General features: G+C 50.1%; 1 protein-coding gene across 6 annotated transcripts in view; it reads right to left on the bottom strand.

Annotated features, from left to right (window-relative positions):
• The window catches only part of EFR3B (EFR3 homolog B), an 88089-nt gene that overhangs the window by 18850 nt on the left and 43970 nt on the right, over positions 1 to 25269 (bottom strand). For 2 of the 6 annotated variants that reach the window (XM_060309083.1, XM_060309082.1), the window contains exons 4-13: positions 21859 to 22009; positions 9296 to 9417; positions 4792 to 4941; positions 4545 to 4658; positions 3458 to 3592; positions 2724 to 2802; positions 1840 to 1975; positions 1399 to 1560; positions 549 to 660; positions 115 to 166 (exon numbers count right to left, since the gene is read on the bottom strand). In XM_060309083.1, coding sequence (XP_060165066.1) covers positions 115 to 166; positions 549 to 660; positions 1399 to 1560; positions 1840 to 1975; positions 2724 to 2802; positions 3458 to 3592; positions 4545 to 4658; positions 4792 to 4941; positions 9296 to 9417; positions 21859 to 22009 — 1213 coding nt within the window. The remainder of the gene's footprint in view (positions 1 to 114; positions 167 to 548; positions 661 to 1398; positions 1561 to 1839; positions 1976 to 2723; positions 2803 to 3457; positions 3593 to 4544; positions 4659 to 4791; positions 4942 to 9295; positions 9418 to 21858; positions 22010 to 25269) is intronic. The other 4 variants (XM_060309081.1, XM_060309080.1, XM_030858236.2 and 1 more) reach the window with 4 other exon arrangements.

Raw genomic sequence — 25269 nt, forward strand, 5'->3', positions numbered from 1 at the left:
CATGTTTGTGCAGTGTGCAACCTGCACAACTGTATGTAGTAGCCTTGTCTTGTTTCCTTGGAAGGAGCTGCCTCCTACAGAGGCAGAGCAGGAATGGGGACAGGAGAGGCTCACCTGAAGGAGGGATTTCAGCAACATAATCTGGGTCAGTCGGTTCCTGTTCTCCCTATAGACCAGAGACACAGATGATCACCAAGATGGTGATACAGGCAAAGACCCCACACTTGCCTGCCCAGTTCTTTCTCCTGATTAGATTCTCCATGAGGCTTATCTTGTTGGGTTACCCAGGACAGTGATTTCCAGACCAGGGAACTAATGGCTCCCCCCAAGGTGGGAGGTTGTTATTGGTGGGACAGCCTGAGGAACTGTAGGATCCAAAGGCCCACTAAAGGCTGCTGAGGGATTTGAGAGTAGAATGAGAGAAGACAAGTAAGGACAGAACCAGGAAAGTTGAGGTGGAGAAGGGAGAGAGCCCAAAAACGTGGGACGGGGAGTCAGGTGGAATTTAGGCTGGGAGAGGAAGGGGGAGGAAGGCATGGCAGACTCACCCGGTCCTCCCCATCTCCATGGGGTGATGCAGGGAAGGCAGTGGAACCTTGCTCATGATGAAGAGGATCACCTCGGAGCGCTGGTAAGTAGGCAACGTGCTGGCAAAGGAGCCTTCAGGAAAAAGACAGAAGAGAGGGTTTGAGGCCGGCAGCTGCTGGAGTCTCCGCTCAAACTTTCAGCTGAACAAACTACTGTGAAGAGTGCGGGCTGCTTCTCTAGGGAGACGATTAAGACCCAGAGGGAGACACCTAGATGACGGCAGAGGACTCTTCCAGGCTCCCGTTCCTTCACGTGTTATTCCGGAGGCTGTGGTTAAGGTCTTCGGGATGGCGAAGCTCCAGTGGCGCTAGGACCAGAGGGCTCTGAAAGTGATGAGCCCTTACACGCACATGGTGGCTTTATGGTTCTCCCCTTCCACATCCACGTGCATATCCATGGCCTTCTCCCTGTCCTCTTTCCTTCCTTTTCTCTTTCTTTCTCCCACCTCCCCTCCAATCGCTCAAACGTGGAAGCATCAGGCGGCCCTAATGGGGACTGGGGTGCGGGAAGAGTTCGCCTGTCTCAGCCTCTGATCTGAACTTCAGGCTGAGAAACCCAGGGAGATTGTGCTGTGATCTAACTCGGGCCTGGCCCAGGCCACTCTGTGAGCTGTGTGCGCCATGGGCTGACTCCATTTCCCCCAGTGTCCGTGAATAACACGATTTAAGTGGATGACAATCTTACACTCCCCTGGACTAACATCCTCGCGGAAGGGGCCTCGCCTTCCCGCCCGCCTGCCTGGAGCCTGCCCACCTGCCTGCCCCTCCCACCGCAGTTCCGGCCCCGGGCCCCGCCCCTCCCCGGGCCCACCTATGGTCTTGATGACCGCCTCCTGGAACATGCGCTCTTCGTGCTCCTTGATGATCTTGGTGCCAAGGCTTATGGCCCCATCGTAGCTCCCGGTCAAAGCGTAGTCGATGCTGAGCCGCAGCTGCCTCAGCAGAGTGTTGAACATCTCCAGCACCGTGGGCCCTGAGCGCAGCGGGGTGGGAGACCTGAAATCCGGGGCTGGCACTCCTCCCTTATTCTCCCCTGCCCTGCATTATCGGGCAAGCCCAGGCCCCCTTCCAGCCAGGGGCTTCCTCTGCCCACTACCTTCCCCAGCTGATTTCTCCTCCTGAGGAAAGCCGGCTCTGACACCTCCCTATCGTGCCTTGCCCTCTTCTGGAAGGGGAGGCAGCCTACGGTTAAGGGCAGTTCCTTGTCCTTGGGGGGGTCCCCAGGCTCCACTCCACTCGGGATCCCCCTTACCCACAGAGCCCGTGGCGGCGATGACAGCAGCTTCCGACAGGACCTCCACGATGCCCGCCCGCACCGTGGCCGCGCTGCGGCTGTTGGCATCCAGGTGGCTCAGGAGCTGCTGGATAACCAGGTGGGAGTGCTGCGGCTGGGGGGGAGGGAGAGGTGCTGGTCCCCAGATAGCAGCCCCCATATGGCCTCTGAGCCAGGGCAGCCCTCGACGAGGACCCAAAGCTGGGTGGACAAAAGGGAGGTCCCAAGGCTAGCAGGCACTAGAGGTGGCACCCGGATACCCCAGTCCTTTTCCTGAGCCCCTCCCCCTCCTCGGTCCAACAAGGAGCTGAGTCAAATCCCAATGAAGACCTGGATTTCCACATTTTCCCTGGGCCCTTTCACTTCAAATGGGTCAAAAGTCAATTTTAAGATACTGTCTTCCTTTTCGGTTTCCCCAGATCCCAGGTCTTATTAGGGCCACAAGAGGCCCGGTGGTTTAGTCCAGTGGTGCTCAAAGTGTGGCCTGTGGTCTGGTGCCAGGTCAAGATCTGTCTGATGCCCATGTACATTGAGCTAAGTATGGAAATTGAGAGTAAGTGTTGAGTAAGCAACTTGACAGAAGCCATGGCAGCCAATTATGGTCTGTGGGCCTGTATTTTGCATGAGGTTGTCGTTTGTTTTTTCTAACAATTCTTTTTGTGTTTTATAAAGTATGGGTCTGTGACATATTGGAGATTAAACTAGTCCTTCTCCACGACTAGATTAAGCAGCGCGGGTTTAGACAACTAGGGGCTTAGGAGAAGTCACAGAGGACAGCTGGTTTTCTCCAGGTGTGCACCGTTCCGCTCCGAGAGGCGCCACCTTGGCCAGAGGGACAGGCTGGACCAGGGGAGCCGCCGTACCTGAATTGAGTACATGATGATTTTAAAGCAACGGATGGCGAACACCTTGGGTTCCCAAAGAGAATGGTTATCCAGATGGCTGTGAGGGAGAAAATATGGAGAGTAACTATGAAACGCAAGTGATGTTAAGAGGGAGAAGCTTGGTGGGAGAAAGTCACCCCCCCAGAGACCCAGCCCCTCTCGAAGCTCCCAGGTAAGTAGCAAGGGCTTTCAGGTGTAGGTGAGAGAAGGGAAGTACGAGAAGTCAACGAACAGGGTTCCATAGCTGTGGGCTCAGGAATGAAGCCGGGCACCTTCCTCCTCCCAACTCCTCTCCTCAAAACTGTGCTCAGTCACCATGTGGTAGCTTTTTTTTTTTTTTTTTTGCGGTACGCGGGCCTGTCACTGTTGTGGCCTCTCCCGTTGCGGAGCACAGGCTCCGGACGCGCAGGCTCAGCGGCCATGGCTCACGGGCCTAGTTGCTCCGCGGCGTGTGGGATCTTCCAGCACTGGGGCACGAACCCGTGTCCCCTGCATTGGCAGGCGGACCCTCAACCACTGCGCCACCAGGGAAGCCCACCATGTGGTAGCTTTTGATGCCACAGTGTGGGGAACATGGGCACAGAGAAGGGACCCACTTGGCCGAAGCACCACAACTATAACACCTCCTTCCCTCCTCCCGAGTCAGCAAGGAGATGCCGGACCTGAAACTGTTCAAAGCTGAAGGCGGGTGGGTGGGGAAGGGGAACACTCACACGAGAACAGGCTTGATGGCGTTTTTGATGTTGCCAAAGGCAGCCCGGCCCAGCAGTTCCCGAAGGCACCTCTCAGCCAGCTCTGCAGGGTTCTCCTTCTCCTTCTCTGGTGCTTGGAGGGGGGAGGGGGACCGGCTGTGGAAACACACAGCCCACGGGTGAGGGATGGAATGCACAGCTGGGCGTCGCTTTGTGCAGGCCTTCTGTGCTTCCCTCACGCAAATGGTCCCAGTAGGACAAGCAGGAATTTGACGTGGGCTGCACTAGGTCACAGGGGAGGTGTTGAGGCTGTCAGAAGTTAAATGGGGGTAAGGAAGCCCACAGTGGAGGAAGATTGTGGGAGGAGGGATAAAGTTCTTTTTCTGGACATCCTAGGGATAGGCCTGATGTGCCTCTGCGGGAAGGATAGATGCCCTGAGCACCATGGGCCTGGGGAGGCGCAGACCACGAGTGTCTCCATGCCCCCAAGGCTTTGGAAGGAACGACAGATGAGATAAGAAGAGAGGGAGGCCGACAGAGTTGGAGAAAGCAGAAGTGAAGGGGAGAGAGGAAGGAGGGGAAAAAGGAAAGGCACGGGCGTTGGCTTAGTTAGGTGCGACTCAGTGGTACCCACCCACCTCCACCTGAGACCACCAGGGAGCTTGTCAGTGAGATGCTATTCCAGGAACAACCACCAGAGGGCACACTAAATTTCCCAACCGGCTCTAGCAGCGCAGGCTCAACTGACAGAAAGTGGGGAACCCACGATATCTTCAATCGGCGTCATGCTCAGGCGACGTGGACAGCACCGTGAAACTCTCCCTCCATCCCACTTCACAGAGGGGAAGAGTGAGGGGCAGGGACAGGATGAATCCTTTCCAGGGGTTCCCAGATTAAAACTCAGTATCTGTAACTCGTGTCAAGTGGCTGCTGGCTGGTCAAGTGGGCATTTCTAAGGGACTGGAACACCACTAGGAAGTGAGAGAGAAGAAAGGTCCTCCTCAGCACCTGGAACCATGAAAGGCATTTAAAAACCTCCTTGGCCTGCTGCTTCTAGAAAGACCAAGGGAACCCGACTCTTGGTTCTTTGTGTTCAGTACACACTTACCCCAGGGAGCCCAGCACCATTACTGTTTCTCCTTCAGGAATGCAGACCTTAAGGGGTACAGCAGGCTGGTAGAAGGCCAGAGCCAAGGCTCCTAGGGAAGCAGCTTTGGACTCACTGCAGAACAAGCCACAAAAGCCAAGAGCCCTGACTTTGGGGCTGGGTTTTACCAACCAACCCAGCCGTGTGGTTGCCAAGTGCCCTGGGAGGGCTGCAGGGCCGCGTGCAAGCTCCCCCGTCTCCTGCTCACCTCTCCGCCTCCTCCACGTGTTGCAGATTGAAAAGCAGGGATGGGACGATCTTGTCCATGTGCTGTGGGTCCCAGATATTGGCCTGCAGTTCATCATTCACGGTCTTCCTCACCACCCCTTGTAGACCTTTGATACCTGACATTCGGATTCTGTAAGGAAAAGGGAGACATGGCGCCATGAAGTCTGCAAGCCCTGACAAGTCCAGCTTCTGTGACAAGGAGAGGAGCACAGCGAGGGGATTAGGGATGCACTCGTCCCTTAAAAGGCAGAACAGAGCCCACCTTCTACTCTTCATGTGACTTGGCCTCCTGGCTGGCCGCCTTCTTGTGCTGGTGGATGTGAGCACGAAGGCCACGTCTTCTGGCTTGTCTTGGAGATTCCCAGACAGCCCTTGCCCCGTACCACCCGGGCTTCATCCCTAGGGTGCCCAGCTTCTCCAGGCTCCTTAGTACCTAGCTGGGTTTTCTCCAGTTTGAGCCCAAGATATAAGAGCTCAAAGTGCTGCCAAGAACGGACGAGGCAGAAACCAGGGCTGTGAGCAACTTACAGGGGGAGGGGATCTGGAGGGGGAGGGATCTGGAGGGGGAGGGATCTGGAGGGGGAGGGGATCTGGAGGGGGAGGGGATCTGGAGGGGGAGGGCATCTGGAGGGGGAGGGGATCTGGAGGGGGAGGGCATCTGGAGGGGAGGGCATCTGGAGGGGGAGGGCATCTGGAGGGGGAGGGGATCTGGAGGGGGAGGGCATCTGGAGGGGGAGGGGATCTGGAGGGAGAGGGCATCTGGAGGGGGAGGGGATCTGGAGGGGGAGGGGATCTGGAGGGGGAGGGCATCTGGAGGGGGAGGGCATCTGGAGGGGGAGGCACAGAGCTGTCAGACTCTCAGGCACAAAGAGGTCTTGGCTGGGACTAAGCTGGCTGAGAAAGCAGAGGGGAAATGAGTAACAGCACAGAGGGGACCCCTTTTGCACATCCCCAGTTCCCACTCTGCTGACTCAGGGATCAGCACAGCCCTGCAGGAGGCGGCCCTCTTTACTGGCCATTTATTTCAACCTGAAGTTCCTTTTTTTAACCAAAGCTTTTTTTTTTTTTCCTGATTATAACATAATACATGCTAATTATAGAAAAGTGTAAAGATGATTTCCCATGCCATCGCCGCTCAAAGATAATTATCTTGGCATTTTGGTGTCTTTCCTTTCTTCTGTGTATAATATATAAGAGGATCAAGAACCTGCTGCATATGTAATTCGTATTGGCTTTTTTCACCTATAGCATTCTATCACAAGCATTTCCCTACATCATTAACTCACAAACATGCTGAATGGTTATGTGCTACACTGTTATCAGAACTTTCTGAACTAGTCGCCTATTGGTCATTTAAGTTGTTTCTAAATCTTCTTCTGTAATAATGCTACAATGGACATCGCTGTACAAAGTACTTTACTACCTTCCAAATCATTGCCATGAGTAGAATGACTGAATCGAAAGGTAAGGAATGAAAGGCTCCCAGTTCTGCCAGATTCCCCCCACGCCCACTGCACAAGCTGCAGGAGAATACCATCCTCACTGTGCCTGCCTCAGCACTAGGGATCTCATTCTAAACATCTGCTCTAATTTTGTGGCTCAGAAAAATCCTCATATCTTGTAGCGATTTCACTTCGTATCCTTTTGATGATTATTGGAGTTGAGCCGTTTTTCTAAATATTTAGTTGCCATTTGTCATTTCAGCTTCAGTTTTAAGTGCTGTTACCACGGCGCTACCCTGAGCTTTACGCGGAGACCATAACTGGGTGGTGAGAGATGCCTAATGCACCGTCATCCCCTGGCCCAGGACCATTAGGGCTGCTGGCAATGGACAAGGATTTCCCGGGCAAACACTTAGCTCCTCTAATCCTGAGCCAGGTCAGCACCCTGAGCTGAGGTTGTCCGGACTCGAGGACGAAGTAACTGTAATACAATTCTGCTAACTATTCCTGGCTCCAGGTTAAAGGTGCTCCCTAGTGCACTACAGAAATAAATCCCAGACATGCTGGACTCATGTCCCACCCAAGAGAGCCTGGCTGGCAGGAAACCAGGCCCAGGGGATGGAAATTTTTCTACCCAGGGCTTCCTTATGTGTGACTCAATTAATTTTTCTTCACTCTTTCAATCTCCCCAGAATCCCTTCCACATAGGTACACATTTCATTCCATGATGCCCAGAGCTGACTGATCAGGCCTGGGGGAGAAGCAGCCTCTTACTGTTCCTTATAATGGGCTCAGTGGAGGCCTGCCCACGTGCAAGGGACTGAGAAGTCTCTGAACCCAAGGGGACTACACACACACACACACACACACACACACACACACACACACCCCTATTCATGAGACCCAAGGGTAGTTCTTGGAAAGGAGCTCTGAGCTCTGCAAAGGCTGCGAAGGACCAGGGGGAGAGCTCAGGGAGAAGGGGTGCAGGGAGGTTAGGGATGGGAGACAACACAAAGGGAGAAACTCCCCTCACCCGGCAGCCTTGCTTCCATGGGCGGCAGGTGCCAGGCTGTGGGTGCTGATGGCACTGCCCGGTGGCCAGAAGCAAACCTCAGCACCCTTCTCCTGACCTCCAGTCGCTCCCCACACCATCAGGACACGGTGCGACCATGTCTGCTTCTGTGCCTCCTCCCCTGCTGTGGAGTGTGTGTGTGCGGTTGTACGTGTATGAGTGTGTGTAGAGCAGCATGGAGTGTCCCCTCCCCTCCTGGAGCTTGGCTCTACCTGCGGTCAGCACCTGTTCCAGCCACACCTGGTCACAGTCCCCCCCTTCCCCATCACCTGCTTCTGGACACACCCCACCTGCTCCAGCCCCTTCTGCCTCTTCACAGCCGTTCTGGAGCGAGGTAGCTGCTGAGGGAACCAGCGCTGGGGAGACAGGGGTTCCTTCCTCCCGTGACCCCCACTGGCCCCACTGAGGCACTGCAGCAGCACAGCCCCAGGGAGCCCCTGGCTGGTCCAGGCGAGACTGGGGAGCAGGGACACTGCCATCAGTCACACAGGGTCCTGCCCTGGAGCCGTTCCACAGCTTGGGAGCTTTGGGAACAGGCAGCCTGGGGGATGGAGGGGTTCACGTCCTGTTTCTCCAACCCAGACCAGCAGCCGTAGTGAGGAAGCTGTAGTTTCGGGGCACACAGGGCTCCTGGACCGTGCCATTGTGTATCATGTGCACTCGGGCCCGCTGCAGTGCTGACGTGATGCAGGAAGAAGCCATGGGCTGAGCTCTGGAACAAAGCCATGGAGACCCAGTCTCCCGTGGGCATGTTGGCCACCCAGCCTCAGCCCCCAGCCCCTTCCTTCTCCGCCTCCTGCAGCTTTGCCTGGTAAGGACAGCTCAGCCCTTTTCCCTCCTTCCTCCTCCTTTTCCTGTGTTTCATTTCGCCTCCCCAGGTTGATAAGCACTCTTTGTAGGCAGTGGTTTACTTCTCATCCTTTATCTATCGGTATCAGCATATATTTGTGTGAATTTCTTTGTGATTTCATTGAGGGGTTTAATTTCTATGTCGAGGAATGTATTTCTGTAAGTTAAGTATTTTTGTGAGTGTGAGTATGTGTGTGTAAAAGTGTGTTCTGTAATTCAAGATGTTGATCTGAAAAGCATTCCTTCATTCACTTACTCAACAAGTATGTCGTGAGTGCCTGCTGCTCTCCAGGCACTGTCTTAGCACTTGGGATGCGTCAGAGAACAAAACAATGACTCCCGTCCACACAGAGCTTACATTCTAGTGGGGAGAGACAGACAATGAATGAGAAACATATGTACATTATGGAACATGTTTGAAGGGGATGAGTGCTATGGGGAAATAAAAACAGAGCAGGGTGAGGGAGAAGGCGAGCGTCAGGGGAAGGCGTTGTTGACAAGGGGACACTTGAGCAAAGCCTTGAAGGAGGTGAAGGAGTGAGCTGTACAGCTCCACAGAGGAAGCCTCCCAGGCAGAGGAACAGACCGTGCAAAGGCCCTGTGGCAGGAATGTCCCTGGTGTGTTTCCAAGGCAGCACGGAGGCCTGGGTGGCCGAAGGGGAATGAGGAGGGGAAGAGCGGAGGAGATAAACTCAGGAGGACAGCAGGGATCAGCCAGTGTGAGGACCTCGGCTTTTTATTTGTGGGTGTATATTTTGATGGAGAGTGGTGAGTGGGAGTGTTTCTAGGGTGTATAAAGGCATGTACTTATGAACAAAAGAGAGCACAGGTGTGTACATGTGTGTGTCACTGGCTCTCAAATTGGGCTCAGAGGACCGTCACCTTACGTCCCACCCTGTTTTCTGTCCCCAGAGGCTGTTCCTTTAGAAAGCATGTGCTGGGAGCCTAGCTCTGTCCACGCATCCACCTAAGTCCCGCCAGGTGCCCCTTCCCCACCAGCAACATCAGAGCCTCGGTAAACGCCAGTGAAATCAGACACGCAATCCGGGCTGGGAGCTCTGCAGGACCATCAATGCCTCTGCCATTAGAGGCACAGCCTCCTCCACTTCCCTTATACTCACTTAGTCTTGATCTCCAAGTCTTCATGGCCAGAGTGGCACATTTCACTGAAGCGAGACACGAAGAAATCGTAGCTCCGATGGTAGGATGGGGTGTCCTCCTCTATGTTGGCAAACTTCACAAACTGTGTGGGGGGAGAGGGGAAATGCATCGTGAGGTGACCCGCCATGCTCCTCGCCTTTGGGCTCGGGGACCTGGCATCCCCCAGGCCCTTTGCCATAGTAAAGCCACAAGAAAACACATCTTAGGAACCATGCATCTCAGGATCTGGCTATAGTCCACCTCCCAGAGCACACTCGGGAAATCTGAGTTTCTGAGTTCTCCTTTCCTTTCTACACAACAGAGCAGAACCCCTGGCCCTTCTCAGCCCTCCCCTGCTGGGTGAGCAGAGGATGGAAGAGAAGAGAAAGAGAAGGGGGCTCAGTCACTTAAGTTCCTCCTCCCATGTACATCCAGAGCTGCCCCAAACATACAGGCTGAAAGGCAGTGAGGAATAACGCTGGAAACTGAGCAAAAGCCAAGGCCACAGCACAGAGCACCACCCAGGAATGCATTCTGGGAAACCAGGACAGCGCTGAAATTTGATTTAAAACTGTAATCACGTTTTATTGTTAAAATTTTGAGTACACGTTTAACGTTTGCAATTTCGGTTCATTAAGCCTTGCTCAGCATTCTCAGCCGCTAGATTCCTTCTGTCATCACCAGGCCGCACACTTGCAGCTCTAAATAGGGACTTGATTTCAAATGAGTCTCTCAGAGAAGCAGGAATCACAGACTGAGTGGAGTTAAATGACTAAAAGTTAAATATAATTTTTATAGGTTATGTTGTTTAACGTTATGAATTTAATACCACAAACAACTCTAAACGGACTAAACTTAGACTACATCCTCCACTATTCTGCCTTGTATTATTATATAATTTTTACAAACCTTCGTTGGTTCGAAGAGGACATACTGTTATTCCTAAAATTATCTCATCAGCACACTCATAATATTCAGTATCAACTGTCAACCTGTTTCCCCATTTAACTACTTAAAAGTTGTTCATAAATTTTTGGGGGATGAAAATTAGCAACTTCCACAAACATCCTTGTTATTACAGTGTTCTGTTCTTGCAATAATAAATATGCATTTATTTTCTGCTGAATCATAAAACCTCAACATGCAAAGCAGATAAGGAAATCTTCCCTTCTAAGTTACATCTAAAATGCACACATATATGTGGAAGTATTCTGATATTAGCAATAAACCCAAATGACATTGCTTGCATCATTGATGGGGTTATGCAGAAGAGGCATAGTGGTAATCCATGTGATCACAAGATCATTGATTAGACCCAAGTTCAGGAGTTCCAGAAACAACGGTAGAGCTGGCCTTTGGCTACGTGATCTTCCTAAGCCCCACGGGCTAGAACACAGACTTAGGCTGATACCGAGGCTGAAACTAAATTTGGGTGCACTGCTGCTCTTAACCACCAACAGGATGTTCCCAGGCTGCACTCCCCATGGCCAAAGCCTGGCTTGGTCCATCCACTGAGAGGGTCATGCAGCTATGCGGTTCTAACCGCAGATCTACCTCTAACTGGTGGGTGACCTTTGAGTGGGACATTTGACTTCTGTCTTGGTGTTCCCATGTGTGAAATAAGCAGGCCAGTCTTCGTTCACTACATTTCTTTATTTTTTTATCGATGCTATATCTACTTCAAATATGATGAGGCAGCTTAAGATAAGACTATGTGTATGCGAGAGTGCATGCATTTCAGAATAATCAAAACAAGACTGAAAAAGAAAAGAGGCCAGTAATAAAGGAGAAACAGTCAAAGACTTTGTCCCCAATACAGTGACTGTGTAAACCCAAATGTATGTCAGGAGCATGAATAATCAGACTTCATGGTCACTGGTGTAGGAGTTTATGGGCTAATAGCAACGATGTTTAGAACATATGTGTATCAGGTACTGCCCTAAGCATTTGACATACATCAGCTCTGTTGTTTCTTAAAATGACTCTAAGTTAGAGAAATATTATTATTCTCATTTTACAGAGAGACTGAGACCCACAAATGTTACATAATTGCCCAGGGTCCTGCAGGAGAAACCCAGGTCTCAAGCACGAGCCTCTCCAACAGAGCTCTGCCCAGAAAACCTCCAGCTCTGTTCCTGCTCCTGGCTTCCTCTAGCGCCTCAGGCCAAATGACCCAGGAGAGTTGCTCTGGGGAGGCGAGGGTGATGGATATTGTCAGGGAGAACAAACAGAGGATGAAGAAGCTGCCAGAGGGGACCTTAGTCTGGCATTTTTAAGAGGGCTGCAGGAGTGAGGCCACTGGTTTCCAAGCACTGCGGTACAACAGAGTCGAGGGGTCTCCGTGACCATGCAGATATCTGCCACAAGCCCCAGACGTGCTGAGTCAGCACTGGAGGAGATTCATCTGTTAGATGGTCTGAGGCTCACGCTTGAGAAACGCAGCAGGATTCCTGACAGGCAACCTGGCGGCCTCCCTTCCCTCTGGCCCCCCTCCCCACGCTGATACTTCACGGAACGATTCCTGATCTCTGTGGACGTGACATCAAGTCTCTTCACTTTTTTTTTTGTTTTGGCTGTGCCACGTGGCTTGCAGGATCCTACTTCCCTGAGCAGCGATCAACCCCCATCCTCGGCAGTGAAAGCACGGAGTCCTAACCACTGGCCCGCCAGGGAATTCCCAAGCCTCTTCACTTTCAACCTTGACTTTCCCCTTCCTCCAGTGCCGTGGAACCTCAAGGACTGGTGGCGCGTCAGGTGGCCTGGCCGGAGCCCTGTTCACGCCCAGTCTGCTCTGACTGTTTTCCACACCGTACAGGCTGCTGAAGATTTCGACTACGACGCCCTGGCTGCAAGGTTAAAGTGGAGATTACAATCAATTTCTTTTAATTAATTAATTTTATTTATTTATATTGGCTGCATTGGGTCTTCGTTGCTGCGTGCAGGCTTTCTCTAGTTGCGGTGAGCGGGGGCTACTCTTAGTTGTAGTACGTGGGCTTCTCATTGCAGTGGCTCTTCTTGTTGCGGAGCACGGGCTCTAGGTGCGGGGGTTTCAGTAGTTGCAGCACACAGGCTCAGTAGTTGTGGCTCGCGGGTTCTCGAGCGCAGGCTCAGTAGTTGTGGCATGTGGGCTTCAGTAGTTGTGGCACGCAGGCTTCAGTAGTTGCGGCACACGGGCTCAGTAGTTGTGGCTCACAGGCTCTAGAGCGCAGGCTCAGTAGTTGTGGCACCCGGGCTTAGTTGCTCCGCAGCATGTGGGATCTTCCCGGACCAGGGCTTGAACCCATGAACCACTGCACCACCAGGGAAGCCCCAATTTTTAAAAAATGGAACATTCTGTGATAGCCACAGAGGTAACGCAGGGTAGAAAACACGCATGGGGATTCCGTTCCTAGAACTACAGAGGCTTTTTTCTAGGCCGGCCCAGCAGTCACTCCTGAATCTCCCCCAGCTGGGCCAGCCACAGCTGCTAAGCTCACTGGAAAATTCCCTCACTCTTTTCTCTCGTGACTCTCTGCATCCCTAGATTTTTACTCTTCTAGAGTCTTCTTCCCTGGAAACTTAGTTTTGAGTCTCCTTCTCCATTTTCGATTTTAACATGATGGTGCTCTATTTAAGTGGACTATACTCGCCTACATCTGCCGGGCCCACAGTCAGACAGCCGTGTCCTCACTCTGCTTCTTGTCACCTGTGTGCCTGTGGACATCGTTTAGCTTCTGAGCCACTGTTTCCTCATCTGAAAAATGGGGGTGATGGGGCCTATGCCACGGGCTGTCAGGGCTGTCACCAGGGTTAAACGAGGGATGTATGCAGAGCCTGCCCGGAGGAATGCTCAGGGCTCTGCGCTGCAGTGAGCATGGTGATAGGGGCCTTTCATGGTCTGCTCATCAACTCCGGTCCTCGGCTCTGGTGCAGTGTGACCCTTGTCCTTTCCAGCCAGGCATTCACAGAGGAGGAGCCCAGATGGGCAGCGTGAACCATGCAGGTGACCAAGCAGGATGCCGGGGGCAGGTGTGAATATGGAAAGAAGGAAATGAGTTAACAGCCACCCCAATGAACTGGTGCCCGAGGGTGGGAGTTGAGGACAGTGGCAGAAGGCAGGGAAGTTGGAAGATGAGGGCCAAGCCCCCTGAAGCACCCTTCAGGAACCGAAGGTCAGTGAGTGCAATAGGATGGGACAGAGCCCAGCACCGAGAGACAAGGAGGTGGGGCTCGATGGGAGCTCTGGGCAGCCGGCACAGCAAAACCGGGAAGATGTGGCCGAGCATTTGTTTTCATCTCTTTAAAATGCATAGATCACGTCCTAGGAATGTGAATGAGGGGGAGATAATTAAGAAAAGCTCCCTGAGTTCCTGGGATAACAGGAACTGAGTGAATTCAAGGCTTACTGTAAGTGAGGTTCCTAGTTCTAAGAGGCTTAAACTTTTTACGGTCCCGCAGGATTCAGCACCGCACAGTCGTGGAAGGAGCGTTTGCGGGGCAACGTACAAATACATTCAAGACACTGCTTCGCAGACAGCACTCCACTCTCCACGCGCCTGCCGCTCCGCTCCACCAGAAAAACAATTTCGAATATGGTTATTGTGAAGCATGTTTGCTTTGTTTTGACTCATACTTTGTTCCGTTGGGAGCCTTCAAAATACTCCTTGAAGAAGCTATTTATAGACACGGGAGTTTGTGTCCGGAGGACCCACACCAGGCCCCGTGCCCCATCTCTAACGCCACGTGTGGATGGCAGCACTCCGGGAAAGAAGGAGTTAACGCCTATATGCCGAGAAATGACAACATTAAATGTTTCTAAGGCACCTGCAGCTCAGGCATCATGTTAGTTTCCCGGGGCTGCATGCCTCCAGTCTCTGCTTCCGTCTGCACATTGTTTCCTCCTTTGTGTCCAACCTCCCCCTGCTTCTCTCTTCTAAGACCCTTGTGATTGCATTTAGGGCCGACCCGGATAATCCAGGATAATCTCTCCATCCCAAGATCCTTAACTTGGTCACATCCGCAGAGACCCTGTTTCCGTATCAGGTGACATTCGCAGGTTCCAGGGATTGGCACGTGGACATCTTTTGGGGGACCATTTTCCAGCCTACTGAAACATCCATTACCTGACGTAATTTTTGGCAAACCAGCGAGTTTAATAGGAGCGATATTGCTCCCATTGTGAAGATGAGGAAACTGGAGCTCTAAGGGAGCGACTGAATTATTTCAGGTCAACCCGCTCGTGACAAGTGGAGCTGGGGCTCAAATTTGGGAATTCTGATACTTTGATGCTCTCTGCCCTCCACCAGTGGTTTTTAAATTTTACTGTGTATCAGAATGACCTGGGGAGCTTGCTGACAATGTAGACTTTTGAGCCACCCCAGGCCTGTTGAACAAGACTCTCTGTGGGTAGGACCTAGGCATCTGCATTCGGAACAACCCCCCCCTGCCCCACCAACTCCTACCCTGGAGATTCTGGGGCAGGGCATCTACAGACCCCACGTCCTTTGTTCTTTTACTGGAAAGCTGGACCAGTAGCTGTGGAAATGATCCGAGGCAGGCTAGGAGGAAGAAAGCTTAAGCAATATATTTTGGCCTCCTCCTGTCCTTGGTAACGGAGGCCAGTCAAGGCTGGAGAGATGGCCACCTCCTTTGAACTGGGGTGGCCTGGGGTTGAACCAAGGGGTCCATCTCTGAGGCCCGGGAGGCTGCAGCCTCCAGGCTCAGGCTGTCGACCAGCCAGGCCATTGCCTCGCTCTCCAGGACTCTTGCTCTGTTACGAGATCTGGTGATGAGGCTGCACTCGATGCCATCCAGAGGGATTGAACCCCGTTTATTACATTACGGGTGGCACCAGGGCTAATAAAAGAGGCAACATTTGGTACCAGGAGCTCTGAGCATCCTTGGGAACCCTTGGTTTGATAGCTTGTCAGGAGGAGCTTCCCTTCCCTGAGTCTGAAACTACGACAGCACAGATGACCTGCCCAGATGACCTGGTCAGGGAACGTTGGCCTGCAGTATCCCCATGGGGGCAGCTCCGAGGGAGCCCACCTCAAGCTGCTCCTGAGTCCTCCAGGGCTGACAGGAGGAGGCCAAAATGGAAACTTTGGTAATTGTGGTTCAGAGGATGAAATCCGGGGGACCTGGTCATGGGACCACACCCACTGTAGGAGTCCACTTGGGAAACATGCCCAAACCTGGCTGAGATGGGGTTGAGACTCTAGGGTTTAAAATAGAGCCTTCGGGGCTTCCCTGGTGGCGCAGTGGTTGAGAGTCCGCCTGCCGATGCAGGGGACACAGGTTCGGGCCCTGGTCTGGGAAGATCCCACATGCCGCGGAGCGGCTGGGCCCGTGAGCCATGGCCGCTGGGCCTGCGCGTCCGGAGCCTGTGCTTCACAATGGGAGAGGCCACAACAGTGAGAGGCCCGCGTACCGCAATAAAATAAAATAAAATAAAATAAAATAGAGCCTTCATCCCTCCTATTAGAGGCAGAACAGTGTTATGATTATGAGAAGGGGTTTGGAACCAGAATGCATTTCTGAATCCCACCTCCCACTTAGTAGGAGGCTGATAGGAGGCACGTTTCTTAAGCTCACCATGCTTCGGTCACCCCATCTGTACAATGGGGCCAGCAAGAGCAGCTGCCTCATAGGCTTGGTATGACCAGCCCATCAGAGTTAACAGTTATCACCTCATTTTTCCCCCAGTGGATTTCTGGCTTGCTGTCAACACTCCATACGTTTTCACTGGGCCCATTTACCTGTGTGACTCACTAATGTTTTAAACACTTGATACAGCAGGAACTTCCTGGCTACTTCACCCCTACCATTGTTAGGTCCTACCTTACAAATGGCTTTTGTTAAAATGCTACTTGCCTAATGCACAAGACTGTGAAACAATAAAGTTGGGTTTTTTTGGTTTTATTTTTTTAAGATATTGCAATGATGAGGAAGGTCTCCATAGCAACAAACTGGAGACTGTGAAGATGTGACACTTCAAAGGCCAAGGGCACCACTAGGGTGACCCTTTCAAGACCAAAGTTTCAGCTCTTCAGCCAAGTTTGCTGGAGGAGATTCCCAACCCTCTGGCACAAGCAGGAAGGCGACACGGTTGTGTGAAAACTAAGAGTTACTAAGGGGCTGGGTCAATAGAGAGAAAGCAACCTCCAAATATTGACATTGCAAAACCAGCTCTCCCTGGGTCTGGAGAAGAAGCTGAGCTGGTCGGCCTCACTTCAGCGCTAGCCAAGTCTCTCCAAGCAGAAGTCAGCCTTTCTCTCTTCTGTAGATGGGCATTCTGAACCCAACTCCCTGTCAACAATAGAACCACACTGTAAAATACTGGGCATAGGGATTCCCTGGTGGTCCAGTGGTTAAGACTCCACGCTGCCACTGCAGGGGCCACGGGTTCGATACCTGGTTGGGGAGCTAAGATCCCACGTGCCGCTCAGCACGGCCAAAAAATAAAATACTGGGCATAGAGAGAACCCTAACTCTTTCATGGTAGGACTGCAGGCCTTTTCGCTGTGTTAACCTACATAAGGAAAAATGGGAATGGTTGTTCTGTTGCACTAAGATGAACCCTAGCTGGAAAAGACACATGGTTTTGACTTTAACACCCCCTACCCTGTTCTCCCAACTGCTCTTGTTTATAGCAACTCCCGGAAGCAGTTTTCACTAAAGCCAGAGGAACAGTCCTACTGTGACATGATCGTGCCCTGCAAATCGCCTGCCAACCTGGGTGTAGTGATTCCCTAGACCTAGGACATCCTCCCCTGTCTACCCATATTACGTCTTTCCTCCTTCAAGATTCTTCGCAAAACTGACTGTGGTTTTAAAAACTCCTGGGAAAGCTCAGTCTTTCTGCCCGAGAAGGTGATCCCTCTGGCCCCAAGTAGTCCCACGTGCTAGCCAGCCTCCAAGGTCTACACTTGGGAAGCGTGGACCCAGGGAAGCACTGGCTGCCTCTGCTCTAAGATCCCCATCGTTTGCTGGCGCTGACCCCCGTGACCTGAGCTCTTCCACTGGCATCACAGTTCTGCCCTGACCTCCCTTCATGGAACCCACTTCTAGGCTGCTGGTCTCCAGCAGTGTTGATTTCTGTCGTGGTGTGGAAGATGAGAGAATTTCTAGTCTATAGATGACAAGTTGCAACCACGAGAGTTGATAAAATCGTCCAGAGGCAGCATATAGAGTGAGAAGAGGACAGAGCAGCAACCTTGGAGACCACAGACATTTCACGGGGACATGGAGAAAGAGAATCAATGAAGGAAACTCTATTAGTTTCCTATTGCTGCCGTAATAAACCACCACAGTTTAGTGGCCTAAAACAACACAAATGTATTACCTTGCAGTTCTGGAGATCAGAAGTCTAAAATGGGTCTGCAGGGTTGCATTCCTTCTGGACACTTCCAGAGAAGCATCTGTTTCCTTGGCCTTTCTAGCTTCCAGAAGCCACCTACATCCTTTGGCTCCTGGCCCCCTTCCTCCATCTTCATGGCCATCAGAGGAGCATCTTCAAATCTCTTCCTCTCTGTCTCTCATCTTCTGTCTGACTCTGATCCTCCCGCTTCCCTCTTATAAAGGTCTTTGTGAGTACATGGGGTCCACCTGGATAACCCAGGATAATCTCCTTATCTCAAGATCCTTAACTTAATCATATCTTCAAAGTCCCTTTGGTCATGTAAGGTAACATTCACAGGTTACAGGCATTAGGATGTGGACATACTTGGGGGACCATTATTTAGCCCACCATAGAAACGCAGAAGGGTGGGCCAGGTGGGAAGAGCTGGGATGACAGGGCCAGGAGGTCAAGGGAGTATGAAGAAGGTGCAATCAACGGGAAGAAATGCCACCAGAGATAGAAACATCCACTGAAAAACGAGTGAGGAATGGGTTATTTGCGTGGTTTCCACAGATTTCTAACTGCAAAGACAAAAAAGTCCTTTTACATTGGAGAGAGCCAGCTGTCACTACCCTAACCTGGGATGGCACTTAGCATCCATAAAAGTGGGGCACCAGACACTTGTGGTCCTTTTGGGATGCTCAGTGCAGGGCCCAGCACTCCCCGTGAAGTGTTATGCCTCAAAGTATTTAACCGCAGCCAGTCAAACCTTCAAGTCTAATTCTAGTCTGCAGGAAGTATAAGAGACAGGAGAGCAAAACGAAGGACACCACAAGGAAATAATCAGACAAACCCAGACTGTGGGGCATTCTGCAAAGTGGTGACCTGGGCAATATCATGAAAAACAAAGAGGGGCAGGAGAGGGGTTGGGACTGGTTAAGAGACATAAGGGACACAGAAAACAAAGTAAACACATGATCTTTACTGAATCCTGATGGGAAAGACAGCAATACAAGACAGTGTGAGGACTATTAGGGAAATTTTTATTTGGACCAATTTTTTTTTTTTTTTTTTTTTTTTTGTGGTACGCGGGCCTCTCACTGTTGTGGCCTCTCCCGTTGCGGAGCACAGTCTCCGGACACGCAGGCTCAGCGGCCATGGCTCACGGGCCCAACCGCTCCGCGGCACGTGGGATCCTCCCAGACCAGGGCACAAACCCGCGTCTCCCGCATCAGCAGGCGGACTCTCAACCACTGCGCCACCAGGGAAGCCCGAAAGAGCAATTTTTAAAAACTCAGGTAAAGTTCACAAAACATAAAATGAACCCTTTTACAGTGCACAATTCAGTGGCATTCAATACATTCACAATGTTTTGCAACTAAAGCAAACCCCCAAAGGAAACCCACCTCTTGGTCATTAATGGGTCACTTTCCGTTCCTCTCCCTCCCAGACCCGGCAAACACTAATCTGCTTTCTGTCTTCATGGACTCACCTATTCTGGATATCTCAGCTAAACGGAAATATAACGTATGACCTTCTGGGTTGTTTCCACCTTTTGGCTATTGTGAGCAGTGCTGCTATGAACGTTGGTGTACAAGTATTTATTTGAGTATGCATTTTCCGTTCTTTTTGGTATATACCTAGAGAGAACTGCTGAGTCATATGGTAATTCTATATGTTTAACTTTCGGAGGAACCACTAAACCGTTTTCCGCAGTGTCTATACCATTTTACATCTCCGCTAGCAACATACAAGGGTTCCAATTTCTACACATCCTCACCAACATGTCATTTTATAGGATTTTTAAAAATATAGCCATCCTGGTGGGTGTGAAGAGGTATCTCACTGTGGGTTTTTTTTGACTTGCATTTCCTTAACGATTAGTGACGCTGAGCATCATTTCATGTGCTTGTTGGCCATTTGTGTATCTTCTCCTTGAATGTCTATTCAAGTCCTTTGCCCACTTTAATTGGGTTTTCTTTTTGCTGTTGAGCTGTAAGAGTTTTTCATATATTCTGGTTACTGGACCCTTATCAGATATACAACTTGTAAATATTTTCTCCCATTTGGTGGTTGTCTTTTCACTTTCCTGACAGTGTCCTGTGATGCACAAGAGTTTTTAATTTTGAAGAAGTCAAATCATCTATATTTTCTTTTGCTCCTTTTGTTTTTATTGTCGTATCTAAGAATTCATTGCCAGATTCAAGATCATAAAGATACACCCCTGTATTTCTTCTAATCTATAGGTTTAGCTCTTACATTTAGGTCTTCAATCTACTTTGAGTTCATTTTTATATATGTTGTGAGGGAGGGATGAAAGTACAAACTTTAAATCCGTGATCCTTCCTAATAATTTTATTATTTACACTAGGCTAATATATGAGATTGTTTATGTGAAGGACTTCAGTATTCTCAGATTTAATATTTTCAGCTTATCCTCACAGAGTGACCTCAGAAAGTCAGGGCACATGGTCATTGCCCTGTCCCTGAGACATACATTTGGACCTCTCAGGCAATAAGGCAGGTATGCAGAAGCCAATCCCTAAGCAAATCATTGAGCTTAGCTGGCTCTGGCTCCCCCTCATCCCCTGACTTTCCTGGTCTCTCACTGTCATCCCAAGTTCAGATATTCTCATTAAAGACCTGAAAGCAACACTTCAATTTAAAAAATTATACTTTACTGCATATGATGTGCAGAAATGGTATTAGCAAAACCAGACTTTTTGCTGACAGGTTTTACCGTAGCTTCAATCCTTGGGGTGGTCAAGTACAAGCTGGATAAAGACCCATTAAGGATGAAGAAAGAAAGAGAGAGGAGGTCCCGGGCTTAGAGAGCTGGAAAGAGCATCTGGTTGAGGGACACCGCCAGCAAAGCCTGCCTCTGAAGCTGAACTCTGAATCTATTGCAATGATCTGACTCAACTTTCTTATAATCACCTCTCCTTACATAATCTCCATTGTCTGCAGTACGGTAATCATTAGTCAACTGCTTTCTTGCTAATACTGTGATTCACTGTGATGGGGAATCTAGGAATTGGCAGGATTCTGAATTTTCAAGCCTGTAGCTAACAAAATGCCTACCCTGGGCCAGGATGTGCTGTAGGGAACGCTAGCACTGACAGCCACATGCTTCTATGTCTCCCCCGCCGACCCCTGGGGAGATACCCTCTGGATGCATTGATGACTGGTTTAGTTTCCATGTACATGTTCTCTTCTAGACTATAGTTATCTTAAACAGGGCAAGTGAAACAGTAACTGAAGCTGTTGCCAGGGCAACATGACAAAAGAATTTACCCTCAGCTACTGTATATGTAATTTGTCAAAGGCAGCTGGCTCACAGAGAGAGGAAAGAGGGGAATAGGTTGTTAGTTTTGGTCTTTGAAAGAAGAGTTGAAAGACTATCTTCTGGTTAAATCAACTTAAGTAGAACAGAAAAGCAGCTGTGACCTGTGCAATAAACACTCAGAAAAGTCAGGTTGGGAAGGCTAAGAAGGCAAACCTTAAACTTATTTTTATTTTCCTGGTGATATTTGTAAAATAGTTGCATGTCAGGGCTTTTAATACCAAGCTGCTTGAAGACCTGGAGCTGAAAGTATTCCCTGAAGGGGAAGGAATAGAGAGACAGCAAGAAATGGAAGAGAACAAGCGGGATATTCAAGTATGTTAGATACATGCAAAGCTGAGAGTTCCTGACACATCTGATAGCTCTTCTCTCCCAAAACTATAAGCCCTCATGATAGCCGCCACTTGTACTGAGACCAGTTACGTTACAAAGCTTGGACTGAGTTCAATCCACTCAGGGTATCAGTGAGAAGCCAGGCTCATGAAAGATAACCCGCTCGAGGTTACCCAGCTAGGAAAGGGCAGAACTAAGCCAGAAGCCCTGTTTCCTGCTTCCCTGTGATCTTCCCACTTATCTGATCCCTCTGTCCTGTGAACATCCGTTTACTTCGTCTTCGAAAGAAGCACAACCTGGACAGCTTTCAAAGGATGCCCCATGGAGTCAGGGGCCAAGCTCTGAGGGCACTGGGCACCCCCCGCTCTCAAACAAATACCTCCCTTTCTATTTTTACATCTATTGGGGCCTCACCTAAACTTATTTAAGGGAAAAATCATTTTTAAAAGTCAGAAACCAAATAGGAATGGATCCTCACCATGCTGGCCCAGAGGTCCTACACCCCCTCCCCACCATCCCCACCCGCAAAGCCCCTTGGGCCCCCTTACCGAGTTGGTGCCAAGGATCTGCAGGTTGGGCTTCTCAGACTCAAGCAGCTTGGCCACCATCTTGAGGAAACTCTCCACGAAGAGGTTGATGCTCTGGCAGTGACAGGCCATGAGCAGCTGGTCCAGCGCCTCCATGGCGATGCACACGTACCTGGGGAAAGCAGCATCATTGCCATCACTCAGCCTCGCGCCTGCTCCACCCCCACTGCGTGGCCAGGGCAATCTAGACGGCAGTGCAGTGGCCACCTGGGCAACATCCAGCTAATGCGGCTCTCCCCCGGGTCGCCGACGACTGGACAGTTGTTCCAGCCCAGCCCTGAGAAGCAGAACGAGGCAGAGCTGGAAGGGAGCCTAGAGATGAATTCATCCAGCCCCTTATTTTACACATGAAGAACTTGAGGACAGACAAGGTACACCATTTCATGAGGAAATACAAGCAGAAAGAACTGATGCCCAGAAGAGCAGCTTCTGAACTCAAACCCAGTGAGGTCAGAGAATTACTCATCCAAGTCAAGACGTGTTTGTTGACACTGTCCTCGTCAGCGCAGGGGTGTAAGGATGAAGAAGTCCTTTAACTTAAAGAGCCTAGAGTGGGAGGGATAAGATGAATACACAGATATCTCCTCTAAAGGGAAAATAAGAAATGTTACCAAAAAAATGACATCCCACGAGGGTTCCAAAGAAGGAAAGAGGCTCTAGTGGGGAGGAAGCAAAGAACTTAATGAAGAAAGTTTAGGAAGAATCTGAAATGGGCCTGAGGACCAGCCAACTGCAAATGTTAAGGAACATAAAATTGCAATTTTTGTAGTTGAAGACCTCAGAAGTTCTATAATGAAGTCCTACTCAAACAATACGGTTGACAGTGTTACCATGTTTGGATGACACTCAGCTTGCCCAGGGAGCATTTTTACCTCATGGAGAATAAGACAGAATGAAAATTCTTTTCTCCTTGTGCAGCAGGTGCTCTGTGTCAATTCTAAGTCTCTAACCACTTAATTATTCTAAAGACTAAAACCCGAGTGAATACTTTCACAAACTAGGAACGCACGACATCCGATGGTGAAGAGCTGCCCATCCCATTTTTTGAGAACCAAATGAGCTCCTCTTTATATTTCAAGCAAACCCTAATAACCGCTATCCTTTATTCACAATTCTACTTTTAGAAGCAGCAAAAAAGAGAGCTGAACCTTCTCCTACCTGCCAGCCCTTCAACCACATGGAAACAACAATCTCATTTACTATGTTCCTCTCTTCTCCATGCTAAAAATACCCAATCCTGGGAATTCCCTGGTGATCCAGTGGTTAGGACTCTGCGCTTTCACTGCTGATGGCCCGGGATCAATCCCTGGTTGGGGAACTAAGACTCCCACAAGCCTTGCAGCACGGCCAGAAAACTAAAATAAAATAAAAAATTGAAATGCCCAGTCCTTTCCAGACTAGCCTTTGCAGGACAAACCCCAATTACTGTCTTCTTCAATGCCTCTCTTAAATCCCAAGAAAAAGGTCACAAATCAAATTCCTACTGAGAATCAGGAATACACATCTAAGCTCAAACCCAACATTTGTTCCACGATAGTGACATAATGAGCATTTGGTCAGGTAAGGCACATCATGAAAGATACATCCCCTACATACCAAGCATTTGCATTCTAAAGAAAGCAAGGCAGGGCTTCCCTGGTGGCGCAGTGGTTGAGAGTCCGCCTGCCCATGCAGGGGACGCGGGTTCATGCCCCGGTCCGGGAAGATCCCACATGCCGCGAAGCGGCTGGGCCCGTGAGTCGTGGCCGCTGAGCCTGCGCGTCCGGAGCCTGTGCTCCGCAACGGGAGAGGCCACAACAGTGAGAGGCCCGCGTACTGCAAAAAAAAAAAAAAAAAAAAAAAAAGAAAGCAAGGCAGACATTCATAGAAAAACGTTATCTTTTAACTTCTAATAAGGGAGACTCTGCAAAACTATTCTGGTTAAAATCTTTACAGTTTTCATTAAGGAGTTAGGTGTCTAGGACAGAATGCTAAATGTCTCCCCTGGAATCTATTTTTGCCCTTTTCACTAGTCATTTAGAAGTTTAGCTGAGCTGTGGCTGCCCACTGGGAACATTTCCCAGCCTCTCCTGCTGCTAGGTGAGGCCACGTGACTTACATGTTGCCATTAAAATGAGAGGGAGTGATGCGAGCAACGTCAGCATTGCTTGCTTGAAAGACAGGATTGTCCTCCGGGTCCTCTCTTCCCTCTTCCTGCTGGCTGCAGAGTGGCAGCAAATAGATGGCCAGAGGTGAAAGCCCCGGATGACCTCATGGGCGGAGCCCACCAACCCAGACTGGACTATTGCACGAGAGAGAAAAAATATTTCCATATTGCTGGAGCCACTGTATTTTCAAGTCTCTTTATACCCTAAATAACACAAGTATCTGATAATCAGGTTTAGGAGTGCTTTAGAAACCTGAGGGCACAAATAAAAGGGAATCCTGAGCGATCCAAAGCAACTCAAGTGACTGCCCTCACAGGAAAGAGAAGTGAGGGCTGAACATGACTCCATCCTGCAAGAGGGGAGATCAGGCAGACTCCATGTACTCGGAGTGTGGTCATGTGCCCATTACAGGGTGGTGACCCCTCTACTCATAGAGCCATGTGGAACACAGGAAGTACTTCCTGATACAAACAAAATGCAGGCAAGGTAGAGTGAGAAGAGAACTCCAAACCTACCTGGGCGCTAAGGAGTCAGGCTGATGCCTCTAAGTCAGAGCAAGTTCTGCTACTTGGCCTCTCTTTAAGACGCGGCCGAGAGGGACTTTCCTGGTGGTCCAGGGGTTAAGAATCCGCCTTCCAATGCAGGGCACACTGGTTTGATCCCTGGTCGGGGAACTAAGGTCCCATGTACTGCAGGCAACTAAGCCCTCACACTGCAACTACTGAGCCCACGCGCCACAACAAAAGACCCAGTGTGCCACAACGAAGATCCCATGTGCCACAACTAAGACCCGAAGCAGCCAAAAAGAAAAAATACAAATTAAAAAAAAAAAAAAAAAAGAAGCTGCCTAGTGTCAGGTTTATATGCCGTGTACATAATAGGGGATGAATTAAAAGATTTTTTCTTTATGTTTTGATCCAAATCATATCTCTTTGAAGGTTAGGCAGATAGTACAAAACTCTCGATTAGCTAGTCTTTGTTTTAAAACAGAGTTTGGTTAAATAAAAAGAATGCACAGGAAGCATGACTATAGGATGATTTCTGAAGACACTACAAAACCACAACACAAAGCTCCACAAAGCCCTCGTGGCAGCCACTCAGTTTCAGACATTGTGCGTCTGAACTGCCTCACACATAAGCCAGCTTTGCAAATCCATGTGTATAAAAGTAACAGCAGTCATGACGTTTTCTAAATGTCCTTTTTTAAAGACATCAGTCACCATTT

The sequence above is a fragment of the Globicephala melas genome, chromosome 12 (genome assembly GCF_963455315.2).
Source record: "Globicephala melas chromosome 12, mGloMel1.2, whole genome shotgun sequence".
In the NCBI taxonomy this organism is placed as follows: domain Eukaryota; kingdom Metazoa; phylum Chordata; class Mammalia; order Artiodactyla; family Delphinidae; genus Globicephala; species Globicephala melas.